Below are 21,739 nucleotides of genomic sequence, written 5' to 3' on the forward strand. Positions count from 1 at the left end.
ATATCTGTTAAAAGGGTGTATTTATTTGGAACTTGATATAGCTTGTAGTTAGATTTAGCAATATCTCAGTAATTCTATTGTCATAATACGATCTCAGGGATGAAATTAGAAGCAGTACATTTTTATGGGGTTTTGGGTGTTTTTGAAAATTGTGGAAATGTTCACAGAGCTTTTTTTTTTTCCTATTTTGCACCAAAACATGTTAAACTTGATTATTTTCTTAGCTCATTTATTTTCAACGTTTATAATATTTGTATTTTTCCATCACCTCTTTTGTTGCACCAATCCATCTGCAAAGCTTGCTCTAGTCCTTCTCAAAAAATATTGGGGGTTTTGTCTGAGAATAATAGTTCTATGATTATTTTCCTGTACACTCAGGTATAATCCATAGCAGAATATTATCCCAAAAACAAGTATCTTCTGGCATGAGTTCAGTTTTCTAATCAGGTCCATTGCACCACTTTCCCCATGGAAATAATGTAAGCCTCAGTCAAGTCATCGTCCTGGGTAACTTCTGCCTAACTGAAATTCTCAGCTGAAGTTTTGCAGACATCAGTTTTCCAACAGAATATAATCAACCTACTTGTGGGTTTCCTTTGAATTGGAATCACAGGACTGAGAGTTTGGCATTTGTTGTAAACTGCGACTAGCTCTGTCTCAGTAAATGAAATCTGGGGGTGGAAGGAAGTTCTTCCAGATCTGACTGAAAATATATAGAGCAGTATTTCTTATGACTGAAAATAGAATGATGAAAATAAACAACTTCTTTTCCTCTAAGTTCATGAATTCCTAAGCACTGTTCAGGGCGAGATCTGAAGCAGCACTGTGCACCTGATGCGTATGTAGTTAACAAGCCAGTTCTAATTTTGGATCAGTTTCTGGAACTGAAATACAAATTGAAGTATGCAACCGGTTGATCTTTTTGTTGTCTAAGTCTTTTACAGAACTAAATTCCAGATAGATTTGCACCAAAGTCTGGGGAGTACTGTGTTATTACTACTCCACTGCCTGAGCAGCTCTCTTTAAGATTTGCTCTGCAGAACATGTTATCCTTTTTGCCAAAGGCAGATCTCATGCAGTTTTTATGTATTGTTCTGCAAAGATATATGGAGAAAGCAGAGCAAAACCGGGACTTTGCAATCATATTCCTATTCACATTTTGGTTAAGTACACAAAATAACAGGGCTTGGTAATATATTTTGTCTTATCTGAACACCTCTATAGTTGCAGCCATCATAACCTGAACTAGGTCATAGGACCCTGCTTCTAACTGGTTGTCTTCTAACCTGACCAACCGTGACAGAATATAGAATGTGAATAAAGACATTTCACAATTCCCCTTTCTCATAAAGGAGCTGGTTGCTCTCAGATCTTTCATCTTCTAAGGTGAAAGGGAATAGAGCCACTTTGATATGCAAGTGAGAGAAAGCATCAGCATCTGGAGTTTAATGCCTGCTTGGGCTGCTCATTCCAGTTTGCTTTTTTGTTTGGGTAGCAAATAAATATTATAACCTGGCTCAAAACTCTTGATACCTATTCGGTTTATGCTTGGTGCTTTTAAGCCCCATCTCGCTCTATTAAAAGGCAATAATGCACTTTCTTCCTTTTCCAGAACCTCATTATGTTGTTGCTAAATCAACTCAGTTGTACCAGTGCTGGTCTCCTGAGGCTGCTGTGAGAAAGCGTTTCCTGAACAATTCCAAGAATAAGGCCCGGGGAATAGGCTACTTTGATGAGGACATAAGCCTTCCAGAGGCCTTCCAATATTACTGGGTTTGGGGAATGAAATAAAATATTTTGTTGGATTTCTGGTGTTTTCTGGCAGATATATTTATAACAACTTTGGAGGTCTTCCAGACTAGTCAGCAGCCTTCTGAAGCCTTTAATTCCCATGTTCAATTAAGCACAAAAATATTTTGCTTTATTTGCATGCAAGTATTATTGATTAGCCAGGCACAAATTTCATTCTGTTAAAATTAAAGTTTAAATTAGGGAGGACCAGATATTCGTGGAGGTAAACTTTATAAGAGGTAATGCATAAAGGCCTAGAATGAAATCGCTGTTTAAAGGTATTTAGTTTTCTTAACTGTGCTTTTAATGGCAAGTAGACCTCTGGAAAAAAAAAAAAACAAAAACAAAAAAAAAACCCAAAAATCCACTTTGCTTGTCTGAACCAGTCCTTACTTTAAAACTTTATTTCTCCCACCTTTGTCAAAAAAGATCAAATGTACTGGCTGTTCCCTGCAAATGAGGCACTTAAACATGCTTATTGAAGTATGTCTCACTAATGTGAGTAATGTCAGGAAACTGTATAATCTTGTTGTAATAGCCATCACGAGACAGTCTCAAAGTTTTGTACAAAATGAACCATATGCTGTAATGTGTTAGGTTTGATATGAGTCCTGCCTTCCTGATGGTGGTACTAAACTCGGCATTTTGTACTTAACCTGAATAAAATTTTTGTAGACAATAAAAATAGTTTTCTCCATTTGATTTTGATGCACTTCAAAGTCCGTAAATTAATATCTATTTCATTAAAAGTAATTTCCTTGTGGAGAAGATGTGAAAATGAAGTCTTAAAGCAGTTCTCAGCCAAATATAAAGAAAGAATAGATTTGGGGCATGTATAATACAATCAAGAAAATAGGATGAAGTAGTAAAACGTGAGGATGTGAAAAACTGCTCTTCTCAGAAGTTGGCTGAATCATATTGATTCCCAAGTAGATAATGCATTTGTACTTAGGTGGGGATACTAAGAGTTTTTATGTATCTAGATAGCAACCCATACTGTACGGAGGCCAAAGGACTCAAAGTAAGCGCTGTTGGGGCAAACACATGGTTGTCTGTAATAGAAGCCTTCATTTTTTCCTAATTCTGTGAGCATAAATTGTAACAGGACTACTTAGTGATTTCATGAGACACGTGTCTCTCTTTATCCCCCAAACCACAAAAGACATTTCTAATCATGTTTCAGTACAGTGACCCTTAAGTATTGGCATCTTATTGGCTTCTATAAATCTTGCAATTTGGGACAATGTCTGTACCCTTTGTAGATTATATATACTTTCAAATCACATGTTTATGTTTCCTTTTTTCTTTTATTTGTGTCATCCTGTGAGCTAATTATGTAATTTTTATCAAGGTATAGCTGTTTAAAGGAATAGGCCTTACTTTAGTTTTACAGCTGGTTATTACAGCAATTACCCTGATAGGAGCAAGGCCAACCTCCTGCTATATTTAGGAGAGGTTTGTGCAGCTTGCATGCAATTCTTCAGTTCTGTCAGTTGAATTTCTTGCTGTTTCCACAAGGAATTAAGTCTTTGCTTCACTGGCTGGAATGTGAGAGGTATATAATGGAAGAAAAGTAATTTCTCATTCTCCATAGTAGGTCTGTGCTTGGGAATTTTTTGTTTGTTAGTTGTTTACTCTCCATTTGGTGTAGGTATAAGAAAAATAAGGCCACTACTGTTTGAAAAGAGCTTGCAATCAAAGTTGCAGAAACAGAGAATCTTGTTGCAAACATAGCTTAAATGGGAGGAATGTCTTCTACTTTCTTTAAATCCTTTTGTTTTGTTTTGCTATTGGGTTGCTTTTCCTGGCACAAAGGGAAAATGTCTACGTGAAGATGATGTTGCTGCGGAGTAAAGAGAGTTTCATGTCAGTGGGGATATCAAATGCCAACCCACACATGAATATAAAACTTAAAAATAGTAAACCAGTTATTCATGAGTTTTCATTTCCAGTAGAGTCCTCTAGGGATCATTTTTAACCCTAGCTGGTATTTTTAGTAGTGACCTGGAAGTATATGTTTCTGCACTAGCTCACAGAGATCATGAAGACTGAATCTTTTACTAAATTGAGTGAGGGCCAACAGTAAGCATTTCAATATAGAAGTTGGAGGCTTTTCTTGGGAAAGTGTTGGAAAGAGACTTTTATTTTTCGCAAGGGTTGGAAGGGACCTTAGATATCGTCCAGTTCCAGCCTCCACTGCAATGTGTAGTGACACGCTCCCCTAGACCAGGTTGCTCAAAGCCTCATCCAACCTGGCCTCAACACTTCCAGGGATTGGGGTGTCCACGACTTCTCTGGGCAACCTGTTCCTTTGCCTCACCACCCTCATAGTGAAGAATTTCTTGCTTATATCAAATTTAAATCGCCTCTCTTTAAACTGAAAGACATTACCTTACCTCTTGCCCTATCACTATGTGCCCCTTATTCTGAAAGATAATCACTCTCCATGGGAGGTGTATAACCAAACAAGCTAATGTGACTTTTAAGGGCTGGTGTTTTATTGTTGTTACAGTGCTATTGTTGAGTCCTGCTTTATTGTCAAGACAAGGCAAAAAGCTGAAATACTGATAGGGTTCCATTAAGCCTTCCTTTTAGCTCTATACTGAAGTAGTTCCTTCAGGATACCTTATCAGAATTATATTATGGTGTGAAAATCTATGGCTATCCAAGTAAGTTAAGTAATGGATATCTATTTCTTAGTCTAGGGGATGAAGTACTATAAAATAAAAAATTGGAAACTGATGCTTGCACAAAATGTTGATACAGTTCATAAGATCTGTGGGGAAAAGTCACCATCTCCGAGAACTATTAGATGAGGATTCAGTATTTTTTAAATAATCACTAATTGAACTAGCCATGTGATTTTTAAGTCCTGCTGTGTGTGTTTTCATGGAGAACTTCTAGTTAATCCTACCAATTCCTTTCCCTTTCCTTAGCTATGCTTTTGGATTGAAGGTTATTTCTCATATCTAACTTGAAAGAAAATAAAGCTAGCACAAGTATAGGCATTTACATTTACTTAATTTTTTATGTTCCTCTTTTCACGATGCTCAAAATTGCTAAACATTGAAGGAAAATTATGTTGTTTATTCGAAGCAGTCTTCAAAGGCAAGATTGATGATATCATTAAACTGTGTATTATTTCATAAACACCTTCATAAATCATTATTTTATTTGTGTAATGGGATGAAATTGAAAAATACTATCACAGTGAGTTACTATCAGTCAGGTTGCATTTATTGCCTCACTTTGGAGTTATATTCACTCAAGTGTCTACATTTGAAACATTTAATGGGAATAAAGTTGGACTTGATCTATGATTGGGCTTGATAATCTTAAAGGTCTTTTCCAACTTAATTAATTTTATACTTTTGTGTTCACCTATTCATTTCATAATGGAAAAGGCAGTTAAGGTGACCGGAAAAAATACTTTAGAAAATTGGGGTTTGTAAGTTTATGTGGTATACTGATAGTATCGAAGAGAAATAGGGTTCATTCTTGATGGCTGTTTTCTCTCCTGTTTAGTGCGTGTCTTGGGTTTTTTTTTTTTCTTCTCAAGAAAAGGATTGGTTAATTTTATCCAGTTTTGATGAGGCTTTTTAAGTGTGTCTGCTCATGCAAAAGGAATACTTGATGCTGGTTTGTTTTTTTCTGTAAGAACATAAAATGAAGTCAGTGGTTATCCCATTTGATTCTATCTTTTACACGAAAAGTATGGGTACATTCCTGACTTACTCAAATACGGGCCTAATATGTGAAACTAAATACTTCATATTTGTTGAGGTATTCCTAATAGATAATAAAACTCATGCTGTTACTGAAATAAAATATTATTTCCTCATTATTACGTATCTTTTGGTTATGGTTTCTCAGATTTTAATGAGTAATTTTCCTGCATTAAGTTTGCTTTTGTAGATTGCAGCTGCTAATCACAGCAAGCTTATTTAGCCGTAAGTTCTTGTTGCATCCATTGGGTACTGAAAACTAAATTATCTTCAGAATTGAGCTGTTCTATACATGGTACTGTAGAAATACGTTTTAAGTGTTGCTAGTTTTTCTTTGTATTTTATGTGATTAAAGGTTCTAATTCTGATGATGGCATTGATGGCAACATTTTGGGTTTCTCAGTCTATTTAATGTGGTTTATGAATGGCATTTCATTTTAATTAGTTTTGTATGGTATGTGAAGCCAAAGGCTTTACAGAAGTTTGGGGGGTTTTTTACAATTAGAAACGTATTTTTATCAAGCAAACTTAGGATGACATGAGTAGTTGTTAAGACCTGCGTGTTGTTGACATTATTATATAGTTATCTCTATAAAGCTTATGCTGTTGGTTTGACTTAAATAGTAGCTGCTTCTGGTTTATGCTAAGATTTATGCTGGATTAAATGGGCAATAGTTGCTGGGCTATTATTTTTCAAATTAACACTAGTCCAGCCTTTCTGAGAGTGCTTCCAGCATTGGGTTAACAATGCACATGGACCAGCTGTCAAACTTACCTCATCTTATGTTAGGAGCAAATGAAATGCAATTTTTTTTCTCTTAATAATAATGAAATGATTGACTGTGTGTGTATTTCACAGAATGAAGCGTAGGAGAATTCTTCCTTTGTTTCTAATGGTCAGAACCGTGAGGCATCTGAGACCTGCCTTCACTGAGAATCTTTCTAGGTTGGCATAACGATGAACATGCATTAACTTGTGTGCACTGATTTAACGATCAGAGAAACTCATCATACTCTAGCTCCATCTTTCCTGTCTGCTCTTCCTGGAAGCTATGAGAGGATGTAGCGCAGCTGGCTGTTCTGGCTTTAAGCCATGTAGGGATTTGCCTACATAACAGGAATCCCCGGCTTCTCTTCAGAAAGAACACTTCCCAGAGCAGAAGTGCTAGAATAAAAACAGGATCTGATTAAACCATAAACTTTAACCACCTTTTACTCGAAGATGAGAAGTTTCTGTACTAATGCCATACTGATTTCCATGCTCATACTAAGAGCCAGAGGAATATTTTTGTAGGAAAAGAACCAATATGTGTAGTTGAAATAGAATTAATTTTTTTTGGCGAAGTGTATGCATGTCTTTTTATTGCAGATCCAAATATCACTGAACAAGCAAAAGCTGTGTAGCAAAGTTCTAGTTGGAAACTAGGTTCTAGAAGGCTCCCTATGGAAAAGAGAGGAAGGAATAAATATAATTTCTATAAATCAATTTAGTGACCCAGTTGATGATGTCAACCACAAGCTGTTTGTGTGGCATTGGCACACAAAACTGGGTGAGCACTGGCACATAACAGCAAATGCCACCAAAACTAGTGTATCACACAACTGGATTCTGACACACCAGCAGAGATTGAATTAACTTGTTAAGTTTGAATCACGAAGGTAGATCATAGTACTAGTGTAACAGTAAATTCGCTCTGAGGTTACTTTGCTGTGACTCACTTTCTCCAAGCAGGAGCAGCATGGTATTAAGTAATCTGAAATGACACCGAAGAAAATACAATGAGAGAGAGTGCAAAAGGGAGTAATTTTCTTTTAAATTGAGGCAGTGGCTCATGAAAGAATTACTCTCTTTTTTTCTATGTATCGCTTAAATTGTTGTTAAAATTGAATGACAGTTGTTACTTGCATTACTGTAAATTTCATTGGTAATGAAGTGATTCATCTTGATACACACAGTGACTCCAATACAGATGCGAGAAACATTCTTTTTCAGCAACAGTAATACTTATGTGCTAGGGACCATAATTACTGACAGCATCTCACTGGTTAAGAAATTGATCACAGAATGACACAGAATCACTAGGTTGGAAAAGACCCACTGGATCATCAAGCCCAACCATTCCTATAAATCACTAAACTATGGCCCTCAGCACCTCATCTGCCCGTCCTTTAAACACCTCCAGGGAAGGTGACTCAACTCAACCACATCCCTGGGCAGCCTGTTCCAGTGCCTAATGACCCTTTCGGTGAAAAATTTTTTCCTGACATCAGGCCTGAACCTGCCCTGGCGGAGCTTGAGGCCATTTCCTCTTGTCCTGTCCCCCGGCACTTGGGAGAAGAGGCCAGCTCCCTCCTCTCTACAACCTCCTTTCAGGTAGTTATAGAGAGCAGTGAGGTCTCCCCTCAGCCTCCTCTTCTCCAGGCTAAACAACCCCAGCTCTCTCAGCCGTTCCTTGTAAGACTTGTTCTCCAGCCCCCTCACCAGCTTTGTTGCTCTTCTCTGGACTCGCTCCAGAGCCTCAACATCCTTCTTGTGGTGAGGGGCCCAGAACTGAACACAGTATTCGAGGAGCGGTCTCACCAGTGCCGAGTTCAGGGGCCTTCTTGGCCACCTGGGCCACTGCTGGCTCATGTTCAGTCGGCTGTCAACCAACACCCCCAGGTCCCTCTCCTCCAGGCAGCTTTCTAGACAGACTTATAGTCTGTAGCTGCACAGGGTTGTTGTGCCCCAAGTGCAGGACCCGGCATTTGGCCTTGTTAAACCTCATGCCATTGGACTCTGCCCAGTGGTCCAGCCTGTTCAGATCCCTTTGCAGAGCCTCCCTACCCTCCAGCAGATCGACCCAGCACTGAGCCCTGGAACCCCACTTGTCACTGGCCTCCAGCTGGATTTCACACCATTTCCCACCACTCTCTGGGCCTGGCCATCCAACCAGTTTTCCACCCAGGAGAGTGTGCGCCGGTCGAGGCCAGAGGCTGACAGTTTCTGAATCAGAATGCTGTGAGAAACTCTTTCAAAGGCTTTACTGAAGTCCAAGAAGACTGCATCCACAGCCTTTCCCTTGTCTAGTAGCCGAGTCACTTTGTCATAGAACGCGATCAGGTTAGTTTGGCAAGACCTGCCTTTCATGTACCTGCGTTGACTGGGCCTGATCACCTTGTTCTCTTGCATGTGCTTCATGATAGCACTCGAGATCACCTGTTTCATTACTTTTCCCGACACTGAGGTCAGACTGACAGGTCTGTAGTTCCCTGGATCCTCCCTGCGACCCTTCTTGCAGATGGGCACAACATCGGCCAGCCTCCAGTCAAGTGGAACTTCTCCAGTCAGCCAGGACCGCTGGAAGATGATGGAAAGGGGTTTGGCAAGCACGTCCACCAGCTCCCTCAATACTCTTGAGTGGATCCCATCTGGCCCCATAGACTTGTGGGTGTCTAGCTGGGCAAGCAAGTCTCTAACCACTTCCTCTTGGATCATGGGAGCGGAGCTTTGTTCTGCTTCTCTTAACTCCTGGATCATTAAGGTTGTACAGAATGGTTATTAAATACATATTTTATATATCATTCTGTATTATTTAATGCTCGGACTTCTATAGACTTCAGTCTAATAAACACTTCCATTTAGGGAGAACTCCGAAGAGTACTTCCCAGAAAAATTGCAGGTAGCATTGCAGATATATCATGTAGCATTCTCTGTTATGAAAACAACCCAGTGCCTCTGCCATTTTGGCTGGCACAGAGCGTCTTTTTCAGAATCATTAAGCAGAGTACTTTCTGCTTGTACCTATTTGAAGATCGGTGTCACCCTTCTGCGGCAGCAGAAGCTTACTTCTATCTACCTTAACATCATATTAAATGAATAGTTAATTTGGCTGACCAGGAACAGTTTTGCTGTGTTGCAGATCTGGAAGAATGCCCTTGATGGACTAATGAAAGTCTGCTCTTCTTGATAACAGCAACAATTGCATTGAAGCAAAACATGTTCTCTGAGCGCCGGGAGGTTTTTAATAAAAGACCCCTTTAAACCTTAGCTAGTATATTGAAATTTTGACGTTATCCTGCTAATCAAAAAAACTTTCTGGACTCTTATCTTGAGATTTGCATGCAAGAAACTTGCTGAATGCGACATCCTCCTCAGAGTGGCATGGATGGGGAAAATTCCTTGGAAGTTCATGGCACTCCAAGCAGCAGAAATGTTTAGATTGCTTATTTCTTTCTAGCACAGTCAGGGAGAGGTAATCTATATCACTAAGAGACTGAAATTTATAAGAACATGCTGCAGAGTAAATTGTGCTGTCAGGCAGAGAAATAGTATGGTAAAACAGACTTTCTACACTAATCTTCTGGGGATCTTTGACACTGTGTACAGCAGTCACAGAAGATCTGCTCATCCTGTACAGGCAGGAGGTTTTAGGACTCTTCAAAGCAAACCCCACGTATAATTATCCTTGGCATTGAAACCATAGGTATTCTGTGGAGTTTTTCCTCCACTTTATATTCTTGGTAAATATTAATGTGTGCTTGAAATCTTCATTTATGTGAATATCCTTGTTCATAAAGATACTCATAAATTTCCCAAATATTTTGGCATTATACTTTTTCTTCTGTGGTGTGTTTCCATATGGTTCACTTCGACAGGAAAGGCAGCCAGTTCTCAGAGGTCATATTGTATTGTTCCTGGTGGAATAACTTGAGGCTTTTGAACAAGAGAGTAGCAATGTTTTCTGCCATTGACTTCTGAATGTATTTACTGGCTCTGACTGGGATGGAGTTAGTTTTCTTCATAGCCTGTGTGGTGCTGGGCTTTGACCTGTGACTAAACTAATGTTGATAACGCTGCAGTGTTTGGATTATCGCTGAGCAGTGCTTGTGCAAAGTCATGGCGTTCTCTTTTTCCCTGCTTTGCTCTGCACTGAGCAGGCTGGGGGTGTACAAGAGGCTGACTGGGAAGGGACGTAGCCGGGACAGCTGAGGAGGATGTCCCATGCCACAGAGCATCATGCTCAGCAACAGAATTTGGGGGATGAGGAGCCAGTCTTTTCATCAGCCTGCTGGTGTGAGGTAGTGAGTGATTGCCACTGCATCATTGTTTTGGTTTTTCCTTCTTTCTTTCACTTACGAAACTGCCTTTACCTCAGCTGAGGTAAAGTGAGTTTTTCTCACTTTTGCTCCTTCCATTCTCTCTTCCCATCTCACTGTGAGAGCAGCGAGCAGCAGTGTGGGGCTGAGCTAGTGGCTGGGGTCAACCCACCCTGACGTACAGAGCTTTTGTCTTTGAAAATGTGTTTCTAATTTTGAAAACAATTTAAAGCTTTGGGAAAAGTAGGAATTCCTATCAATCATGCAACTAACTACTGAATTAGTGAGGCTAGTATAACACCTTGGCAACTATAACATCATTGAATCATTAAGACTGGAAAAGACTTCTGAGTTCATTGGGCCCAACCATCATCTCAACACCACTATACCTACTAAACCATGGGCCAAAGTGCCACATATACACATTTTTGACCACCTCCAGGGACGGGGACTTCACTTCTTCCCCAGGCAGCCTGCTCCAATGTTTCACCACTCTTTCAGTAAAGAAATTTTTCCTATTGTCCAGTCTAAACCTCCCTGGTGCAACATGACTCAGTTTCCTCTAAGGTGGCTACTTGAGAAAAGAGGCAAACACCTACCTCGCTACAACTTCCTTTCAGGTAGTTGTAGAGGGCCTGAATATGTACAAATATTTGCTTTTTATTTTTAGATTTTAAGTTGCAACAATCAATTTCCCAGTGGCAAATACCGACTTATCCAGGTACCCCTTGTCTTTCATTAATGCCTTCTGCTTTGCCTGCTGCCTGGCTGCTTGGTCCGTGCTTTACACCACAATTCCTCATCGGCACAGACTGCGTGTTCCCTGATTTGATGTGGCTTTTTTGCTCCCCAGCCTTCAGGCACGCTCCATTTGTTACCAGGCTCATGGGATGCCTCTGTGCCCCAGCACGTTCTTTCTGCCTGATGTGCCAGTTGCTGGCTTACAGTGTGACTATAAGCAAAAGCAGGAGAAACAAACCCTCTCCATCATGGAGCTGAATACAGTAGATAAGCTCTTTAGTGGGCTTGGAATTTATTCGATGTTGAATTACTCAGTTGTTACAAGGATGGTGTTCATCAAGGTTGAGTCACTGGCTGTGTAATAATGAATTTCTCTTCCATGTATAACTTAGGAAAGCCGCTTAGCTTTCTTGAAATTCAGAAATAACTCGTAAGAGTTGTATGTTTTTATATTATTATTTCTTATTATTACATCATCTTCTATACTTCCCTAGACAAATATGCTTCAATTGTTTACTATTGCCCTGTGAATTTATAGAAAAAGTAGAAATTTTAGAAATTATTATTGCACTATAAAAAAGCCTTTGACACAGTTTCTCACAGCATTCTGCTTGAGAAACTGTCAGCCTCTGGCCTGGACAGGCACACACTCCCCTGGGTGGAAAACTGGTTGGCTGGCCGGGCCCAGAGAGTGGTGGCAAATGGTGTGAAATCCAGCTGGAGGCCAGTGACAAGTGGGGTTCCCCAGGGCTCAGTGCTGGCTCCAGCCCTGTTCAATGTCTTTATCAATGACCTGGATGAAGGCATCGAGTGCACCCTTTGCAAGTTTGCAGAAGACACTAAGCTGGGTGGAAGTGTTGATCTGCTGGAGGGTAGGGAGGCTCTGCAAAGGGATCTGAACAGGCTGGACCGCTGGGCAGAGTCCAATGGCATGAGGTTTAACAAGGCCAAATGCCGGGTCCTGCACTTGGGGCACAACAACCCTGTGCAGCGCTACAGACTAGGAGAAGTCTGTCTAGAAAGCTGCCTGGAGGAGAGGGACCTGGGGGTGTTGGTTGACAGCGACTGAACATGAGCCAGCAGTGTGCCCAGGAAGGCCAATGGCATCTTGGCTTGTATCAGAAACAGTGTGACCAGCAGGTCCAGGGAGGTTATTCTCCCTCTGTAGTCGGCACTGGTGAGACCGCTCCTTGAGTACTGTGTTCAGTTCTGGGCCCCTCACCACAAGAAGGATGTTGAGGCTCAGAGAAGAGCAACAATGCTGGTGAAGGGGCTGGAGAATAGGTCTCACGAGGAGCAGCTGAGAGAGCTGGAGTTGTTTAGCCTGGAGTATAGGAGGCTGAGGGAAGACCTCATTGCTCTCTACAACTACCTGAAAGAAGGTTGTAGAGAGGAGGGAGCTGGCCTCTTCTCCCAAGTGATGGGGGACAGGACAAGAGGGAATGGCCTCAAGCTCCACCAGGGGAGATTTAGGCTGGACATTAGGAAAAAATTCTTCACAGAAAGGGTCATTGGGCACTGGAACAGGCTGCCCAGGGAGGTGGTTGAGTCACCTTCCCTGGAGGTGTTTAAGGCACGGATGGACAAGGTGCTAAGGGGCATGGTTTAATGTTTGATAGGAATGGTTGGACTCGATGATCTGGTGGGTCTCTTCCAACCTGGTTATTCTATGATTCTATTACAATTCATTCATAATGAGAATCATGATTACCAGAAATGGGAAGTTTTTTTCAGGGGTCAGAGAGTTAAAAGTAAATTCTTCATGTTGAAATGGCAGATAGTCTTCTTAATACCTGCTGCTGTAAGCCTAAGTTTAGGAAATGTAGCCAACCTCCTTTTTGTGGACAGGCAATACAAACAGTTATTACGTTAAATTTGTTATGGAACCAGTGGGGAGATAAAACAGAGACGATGCTAATTATGAAATAATTGTGGGATGTATTTTGGAAACATCGAGTTGTAATGTTAACATAGGAGAAACTCAGGACAGGTTATGAGTTTTGCATCATTTTTAAAATTATACACTAAAAACTGCAATCCCCAAATTGGTGTTTGTTCTAAATGGCTGTATGACATACGTACCATCAAATAATCAGTTTTTAAATATTGTGAATTTCAAATGTGGGATGTTGATGGAAGAGTAGATGAAGAATCCCTTGGTTTTGTTTCCAACTCTGTGTTCTTCTTTGAACTTCATATGTTATAAACATTTTGGTTCAGTTGGACAGTTGATTAGTATGTGGATGAATGACCTTGAATTTTTGTAATTAGCTGCCTGTCATTACTTAATATAGCAAAGGTTACATTCTTTTTCTTTTGGCTTTTTCAGGTATGAATACAAGCAAGAGTGAGACAGTGAAAGAACACCCTTTAAAACCCTCTAGAAGATCTATGCCATGCCTAGCCCAAAGCCAAACACATCCTCAAAGTCTGAGCAAGCATTCATCGTTTCTGCAGCCAAATCGGGTGCAGCCACAGCCCCGGCCTCAGCCTCTCAGTGCAGGGACATCTACGACTGCAGTGGATGTAGTGTCAGAACGAGGTAGGAGATTTTTCTCGTTTTGAAGTTTGTTCCAATTCTGGGAAAGAAAGGGGTCTATGGGAACATCATTTGAAGTCCTGCATGTCTTGGATATAATGTTTTAGCATCTTCCATGAAGTTACAGGAGCTGCTGATAAGTTTGGATTTGTTTAGATATCTACGGTTTGTTGGAGAGACATTTTTGCACAAAACAGCTAGAAGAACCATTGTACAGAGTTCTTGAGTGAATCTCTGTAATGTATGAAGTAAGGCTTAAGCTAATTTTAATTTTATTTTTCTGAATTACAAGATGATTTACTTCTCACTGAAAAACAGGCACAAAAATGCTCATGTATGCTGGAGAAGAGCATGAAATATTCTGTAGCCTGTCGTAGGAGAGGGAGAAGAAATAAGTATTAGGGTTTTCATAAGAAATGTTTTTAAGTATGAACATATAGGAGCGGATGTGTTCATTCATGAATAGCGGAATCAGGGGAGAGTAGTATGAAGAAAATGAGAGAAAGGGAGAAAATCCCTTTGAATTTGAGCTCATGTTGGAAAAAAGGAACTATTTTTTTTATAGGATTTGTGTTTTAACAATTAAATACACTTTAAGGGAGAGACTAGTGTAGTTGGAGATCCCAGTCACTGTGTGTGTCACCTATTGCCAACTATCGCCACACAGTATTGTCAACTGTATGTGCACCTTTATAGGATAAATTACCTCATCTGGCTTTTGCTTCTGAATTTTGATGAGTCCTTCCTTAATGTTCATAGGCACTAACCATTACTTTAGTAAGTTATTTCACCAAGTTAATCTCCACTCAGGAATAGAGTCGAAGTCTTCACTAAACTGATCTTATCCTTTTTTTTTTCACCAATTGAAAGTTCTCTTCAAAATTCAGCTTCAAATTTTTCACTTGAGTTGCTGACAGCTTTGAAAATTGTCTTTTTCTTACAAAAAAACCCATGTGAATGCTGATATGAATATTGCATTTATTCCAGCTAAAGTGATGGAAACTTTGGAAAACAACTTGCTTAAGCTGTCTAATACAGAATACAGTGATCCATTTTCAGGTAAGTTTATGTCTGAACTGAAATAATAATAAATTTATGATTCTTCAATTACACTTTAAGTATCGAAATACCATACTTACCTTGAACTGCCAAGTTTTGTGGAAGAGGAGACTAAATGTGGATAAAAAAATACGTGTTCTCATAAATTTCCTGATCCTTTCTCACCTTTTAGACTAACAGTAAATACGGACTAAAGACAGAGAAGTATTTTTTCGTACATGCAGTGTAACCTTTTCCCTTAACTATCCCTCATAATAGAGTCACTTGGAAGCACATGTTTGAAATTCCTTTGAAATACTTATTATCATTGTGTTATTATTCCTGTATAGTTGCATTATTCGTTATTGTCACAACTGCAGTTCTTACATTGTTGGTTTTGCTTTAGGTATTCATGCATAAAAATTGTTGCAGTCTTGGAAAAATAAAAAACAGACCCCAGAAGAACACAGAAAAATAGCCATACTTGGGAGTTATTTTTACCTGCATTATTGCTGTACGTTGATTAAGAAAGTAGGAAAGGAGTTATTCTTAGAATAATCCCATCCTTGCATCTGTAAAATGAGCCTGTATATGCACAGATGAGTAATTAATTTGCAAGTTCCAAAATTAATTAATTTTGCAATTCCCTGTGTGTGTATCACCCATCTGAAGTACATAGAGATTTTTCTGCACCTTGCGCCACTACTGTGAAAAATCTTTTTGCTCAGTCAATGTAGTATCAAACTGGAAATGGCATCTTCATGCTGAAGGAGGAAGATCTGCTTTCAGACACTTATTTCTGCTTACCTGTCATATGTTTTAGCATTGATTTTTCTTGATGCACAAAATACACAAGAGATAAGAGGCTCTTCAAGATCTTCTTAAGAGGTAGCTACTGTAAACTTCAGTAAAACTGAGATTTCCTCCAAAAATGAGAATACTCCAAATTCATGGCACACACATGACAAAAATCTGACACGACAGTAGTATAAGAAAATCACATATGTCTGTAAGGTTGCAGTTGAAGCTTCTGCACTCTACTAGTTCAGTTGATTTTATTGGGTAGGCAAGGACAGGTACTAGAAGATTGCTTGATTTTTGTTTTGTTAATATCCTGTTCTCTTTGTTACTAACTGTTTACACATACATGTGCTGATATTATTTATGTATGGCAGCATGTTGCCAGGCTGGGGCTAAGCCATGACATGGCAGTAATTCTTTCTCATAGTAAGCGATGCAATATTTTTCATTCCCATTGCCTAGTTTTAACCTGAAAAGAAATATGGAAGGCTCAGCAATTGAGGATAAGATAGATGGATTCTCATTGGCTCAAAACTGTTTTAAACTTTGGTGTGGATGTTTCTGCTCTTCTGACTAAAGCAATGTCTTTGAAGGGGTAGAAAAAATATTTAAGTGGTAGCCCTTTGCTAACTGGATTCATTAATTTGCCTGGGTTAATTGGGTCAGTGCCAGGTTAGACCACAAAATCAGTGAAGTTATTCTGTATTTCACTGATGTGTAATTGGATAGGAAGTTCAGCTGCAAGCAAGAAATGAAATGGTATTTACAAATAAATCCCAGAAGTCAGTAGTAAGAATTGCCTTAGATCAAACCGCACATTATAGTTTAGATTAATGAAAACAAATCAGGAACAGTTAAAGGTGCATTTCAAAAACAGCCTTCTATAAACCTTCAAAATGCAGGTTGTTTGCGCTTGAGGATCCTACTTTTATGGGTATTTGTCTTCAAGACTAAAACTTTGCTTTTTACCCTGAATCTGACGCTTAAAAAAAACCATATCCTTGATCACCAAATAAATGAGAGTGATAGAGCATTGCTGCATGCTTTAGTCGGTACTCTAGCACTTTGATGGTGTTTACAAAATAGCCTGATTAATGGGTATCATCTTCTTAGTGAACCATTTCCAACTGGTCTCCTGAGAACATGAGAGAATGCTGAATTAAGTGAATGCAGAGAATTTTTTATTAGGCAGCATCATAGAAGTACACAGAAAATAGGCCAAATGGCTTTCTCCTCTTCCAGATCTGTGTCCATAGAAAACTATCTTCTTGTAAGAAGGGGATTAATAGGCATCACATGAAAGACTTCAGTGAAAAGATTCTCTTTTATTTTAGTTTACTTCAGATAAGACCATAAATTTGTTGGACTTGTTAGCAGCCTTGACAATTGATGAAGTAAGAAGGTAATGTATTACACCTTGTTACTGCTAACATAGGCAAATGGGATCAAGGATGTCATGGATTTATGTTGTTTTTGCTTTGTCCGTTTAAGATGGTAAATAGCGTTCTCCATTTGAGGAATCAGGAAATTCAAGCAAAGGAGTAGGCATTGAGCTTCTGTAACGCGTAACATGAACTACTAAGTTTCAGACATGCTGGAATGCTCAGTTCTTAGCCAAAGCCTCATGGATATTCCCATCAGTGAAAGCTGTGATCAAGGCTTTTGGTTCTTACCTAGGTGGAAAGCACCTATTTTTTCCGGATCTGGACGTAAAATAAGACGTAAATGTATCCTTTAGTGCCACTGTTAATTGTGCCATCTGTGAAACGGGAATATTTAAACAGTAAGTGAAGGCTTTGCTTGTGCAAGGTGGGGGGCTATCAGTAGGCCTTGCAAGGTTAAAGCTGCAGAATATCTTCAGGTGATTTACATACACTGTGAAGCTGAAGGATTTAATGGTTGGACTTGATGATCCTGGAGGTCTTTTCCAACCTTGGGATTCTGTGATTTCTGTGATAAGACATTACACCTTGCACTTCTCAAAGCGTGGTTACAGAATTTGGTTCAGAGCAAAAACACATTATTGCCTCTACTTCCTTGAAAAAGCATTTTCTTCCCTTATATGCTAGCTATAAGGGAACTATAAAGTTCTTGTCTAAGTGACCTTTGTAATTTATTGCAACTTAAGTTCACAAAAGATAGAACTGAAGAACATTAATCCAGTGTCCACTGCAACTTCTTTTAATATTTTTACTCAACAGATGTGTGAAAGATTCCTAATTTTGACTGTTCAGAAAAATGCCTTTTTACCTAAGAACTCCCCAAAGAGACCACTATGCCTGCTAACCAATATAATGTGTTTAGTGAAAAAGTAATCACAGAGCATTTATTCTCAACAAGGCACATTTGTTTTTGTTAACTCATTTAGCTGCAAGTAGTTAGTCAAGTCTTAAAGCCACACACATCGGAAAGTTTTCTGAGTAATTTTTTTCATGGGAACATTCCAATTTATCAAGACATCTTCAGTAGTTTTTACACAAGGTTAGAAGAAGGTAGGATTTATCGCCATGGGAAAGACAACCGCAGAGTAACTACTACCCTGCTGCTGAAGCTGTCAAGGAAGTGCAAGACTGAAGTTCCAATTATGGAGTTGTATAGGAAAAAACAACTTCATAATGTGAAGTTACAGACTTGTCTTGAGGTAATACTTGAAGGTTTTCCTGAAAGATGCCTATTGTTTTTGTTCTAGTATGAAATGGAAAGACTTCAGAGCAGCTTTTGTAGGGACAGTAGAAGTATTTGCTGCCTAACTGATACAAACTTTGATGCCAAACACAGCAGTGATGGTTCTGTGAGATGAGACAGGTTGAGTCTCAGTGTGGTATTTTGGGTATCAAAACCAGTATACCTGTGATACAGAACTGAGTTGGACTACTGTCTCATGCTGATACAATAGTTGCAAATACCTAAAAGGCATAAATATAGCAAAAAAACTTTCTCATCCCTTTTTTTAGAATTGAATGTCAGGATCTTATAAGAGGTAAAAAGAAGAAAAAATGGAAATATTTGTGTTGTATTTGTAGATACATATAAATTTGTATTACACAAGAACCTAGATGTTCAAGACCAATGTAATCATTTTTTTAATGCATCTGAAAGTCACATTAATGACACTCAGACATTTGACATTCATTCTCTCAAAGGGAATTCATCATTATACCTCTTTTCAAACTCTTCTGTCTGTGGATACTTGCTTAAAAAAACATACAGTATATTTGTATTCCATTCTGATTTTACTGTGCTTTGGTTTTCCTTCTGAAAGACATGCTCAGTAATTACTTTGATTGTGCCAGCTGGATTTAAATTACATAGCTTAAACTTAAATTACTGAATTTCTGTCTTTATTGCAACCGCGAGTAATAGCTTGTGGCTATAGTTGAAGCTGGAAAAAGTAGGTGGGGAGTGTTTCCTGCTACATAGATAACTACATACAGAAAGTCACATTAATAAAAACTTGTTTTTTCTCTAGAACTCTTCTCTTTTTTTCCCGTTGTTTTTGGTTTGATTTTTTGTTTTGTTTTGTTTGGGGTGTTTTTAAGTTCTAGAAACATAACAGAATTGAAGCCACATTAAGGTTAACAAATGAGTTATCTAGCACAGGAGCTGATCCACTGATGCAGGGATATGGCTGTGTGCATGTATTATGAAACCGTAATTGGTACATTTTTAAAATGTCACTTTTCTTTTTCCTTAAAGGCCATTATATACTTAAAGTGAATGAACCTTATCTTTGAATGATCAGAAATATAGCTGGCCGTCTTTTCTAAAAGAAATCTGATCATAAACAATTTTGATGAAGGTTATTTGTACTGGAATTTTACCTCCATGAACAACTGAAAAATCTTCATTGGTAATGTCCATTAAAATCATAGGAGGCCGTTAGTAGATACCTTTGGGGAGTTTTGAACGTGCTTTATAAGTCAGTTTACTGAGTTTAAGAGATTTTAGCAGTTCTTTATTGTTGAACTGTAAAAAGTTGAAGGAAATTTATGTGTTATGCAGGAGAATTTATTTTACTTTTTTTCAGTAATAACTCCCTTTTTCTAAGAAGAATAAGTTTTTTCTTGACACAGCTGTCACAAACACTCTCTTCTAATGGATTGTATAGATGAAAAATAACTGTATGGGGTGCAATGGCTCACAAAACCATTAAGTAATATTTCAGTAAATGGCTTGATGTGTTATCACGTCATCTTTTTGGCTTAACAAAAGGAATAGAAGGATGGTGGTGGTATTTGGAATGATACGTGACATGTTTTTTCTATTTGCTAGGTACCTTTCCATTGCTAAAATTGCCATCATTAATGTCACCAGGTTTGGCTGTCTTTTTCTATGTTCACTTTCAAACACTGTGATCCAGATTTACAAAAGGGATTTCTTACTATTATACAGATTACAATCCTTAAAATTCCACTTTATCACATTCATAGCTAAGGCATCAAGATTTTGAGGAGTTAGGCCATGTAGGAAATGCAATAAGACTAGGACAAAGATTTGTGAATCTGATAGTCTGCTTGTTAACTTAAAAATCCAGTTTGCTCATTCTAGCGAAAATAAGTATTCAAGTAATAAGTATTCAAAAATAAGTATTCTACAGATCCTACCATCAGAAATAGTAGAGGATCATCAGAGGTTGCCCTCCACTTTTTGACTGAAGTATTTCATTTAATAAGATAAAATAGATAATCAATAGAGATTAGCATTCAGGATTTAGATATAACGAATGTCTAATTTTAAGTTATGTGGCAAATGAAACACTCAGAAGCAAATAAAACAACACTAATTCTTTTGTTCCTTTTGCAAGTATTTTTTTTTTTTAACTACATTAGGTTAATTATGAAGGATTTATATGTAGTAACTTTTCTTCCCTGGCATGATATGAAATTCTTCCTAGGCGGGAGCTTGATCGTGAATGTTGTAATTCATAAATTTGCTGTAATGGTTATGATGTATTCCGAATGTATCCTGAATCCAGTTACTGTAAAGCTCATATATAAGAATCTCTCTTATTTATGTGCCATGCTCCAATGCAGTGAACTAAACAACAGAGACCCAAACAAAAATTAACAATCCGACAAAGTAACGAGATAATTACATGGTGAAAACTTTTTTCTGTGCCTGATTACAGACATGCTTGAACGTGAATTTTGATTAAGTAATGTTATGACAAACCAAAATGGATAGAATAACCTGTGCAATATGTAGAATGTTTGTATAAAAAGGTGGGACAGGAAGATCATGGAGGATATGACTCAAGAAAACTGGGTTCAGTTTCTGGTTCAAGTTACATTGTGACTTTAAGAATTATTTTCAGAAGCTTGTGTCTGTAGGTAATGCCTGCGTAGTTAAGAGCCGTCACATATATTCTGACCATCTTGTGAGACAGCTGAAAAGTTGCATTAGGACAGTTTTTCCTCTGCCTGGCATTTGAGGGAATTGTCCATCTCCCATGTGAGAGCTGGCTCATGCCTGGAGAGAGGGCAGCATGGATGAAGAAGCTGTGTCATCTGCTCTGAGCATAGTGCTTGCTGAAATAGAGGAAGAACTAGTCTTGGGAAAGCTTAATGTTGAGGTTTGAAATACAGAGGTGCTTTAGGCATTTAACCTGACTTTACCATTTCTGTACACCATCTTAATTCCTCCAAATAGCAAAAATACCTGCCTTAATCCCCTTTTAAAAATGAGAGATATTCCCTGTAATGGTTACCACAGTCTGAAAACTCATGAGAAATTGTACATTAAGAAAAGCCTGTGCTTGACTGTAGGTAGTTTTTGATGCATAAATACTTGTACACAGATTGCTGAAAAACCTTTTAGATTACGTGTACAATATAGTATTCCAGGTACACAGTAGAATAAACGACCTAAATCCATCACAGTGCCACTTATCCAGGTGTCTAGTGGTACATTTCTCCAAGTTATTTGTCGTTTCTAGAACTAAAATTAGGACAAAAGGGGATTAATTTCTTGACCAATAATCTCATTCTTACTAAAGCTTTACAAAGCCTATCTCTAAATGTCTAAG

General features: G+C 38.6%; 1 protein-coding gene across 3 annotated transcripts in view; it reads left to right on the top strand.

Moving 5' to 3' along the window:
* Positions 1-21,739, top strand: part of ANO3 (anoctamin 3) — a 378,658-nt gene that overhangs the window by 98,186 nt on the left and 258,733 nt on the right. For all 3 annotated transcript variants that reach the window (XR_011337490.1, XM_069857456.1, XM_069857457.1), the window contains exons 2-3: positions 13,666-13,878; positions 14,863-14,934. Coding sequence is in view for 2 of the 3 variants with exons in the window: in XM_069857456.1 (XP_069713557.1) it covers positions 13,666-13,878; positions 14,863-14,934 (285 nt within the window). In the remaining variant the exon portion in view is untranslated. The remainder of the gene's footprint in view (positions 1-13,665; positions 13,879-14,862; positions 14,935-21,739) is intronic.

This window comes from Phaenicophaeus curvirostris, chromosome 5 (genome assembly GCF_032191515.1).
Source record: "Phaenicophaeus curvirostris isolate KB17595 chromosome 5, BPBGC_Pcur_1.0, whole genome shotgun sequence".
In the NCBI taxonomy this organism is placed as follows: Eukaryota; Metazoa; Chordata; class Aves; order Cuculiformes; family Cuculidae; genus Phaenicophaeus; species Phaenicophaeus curvirostris.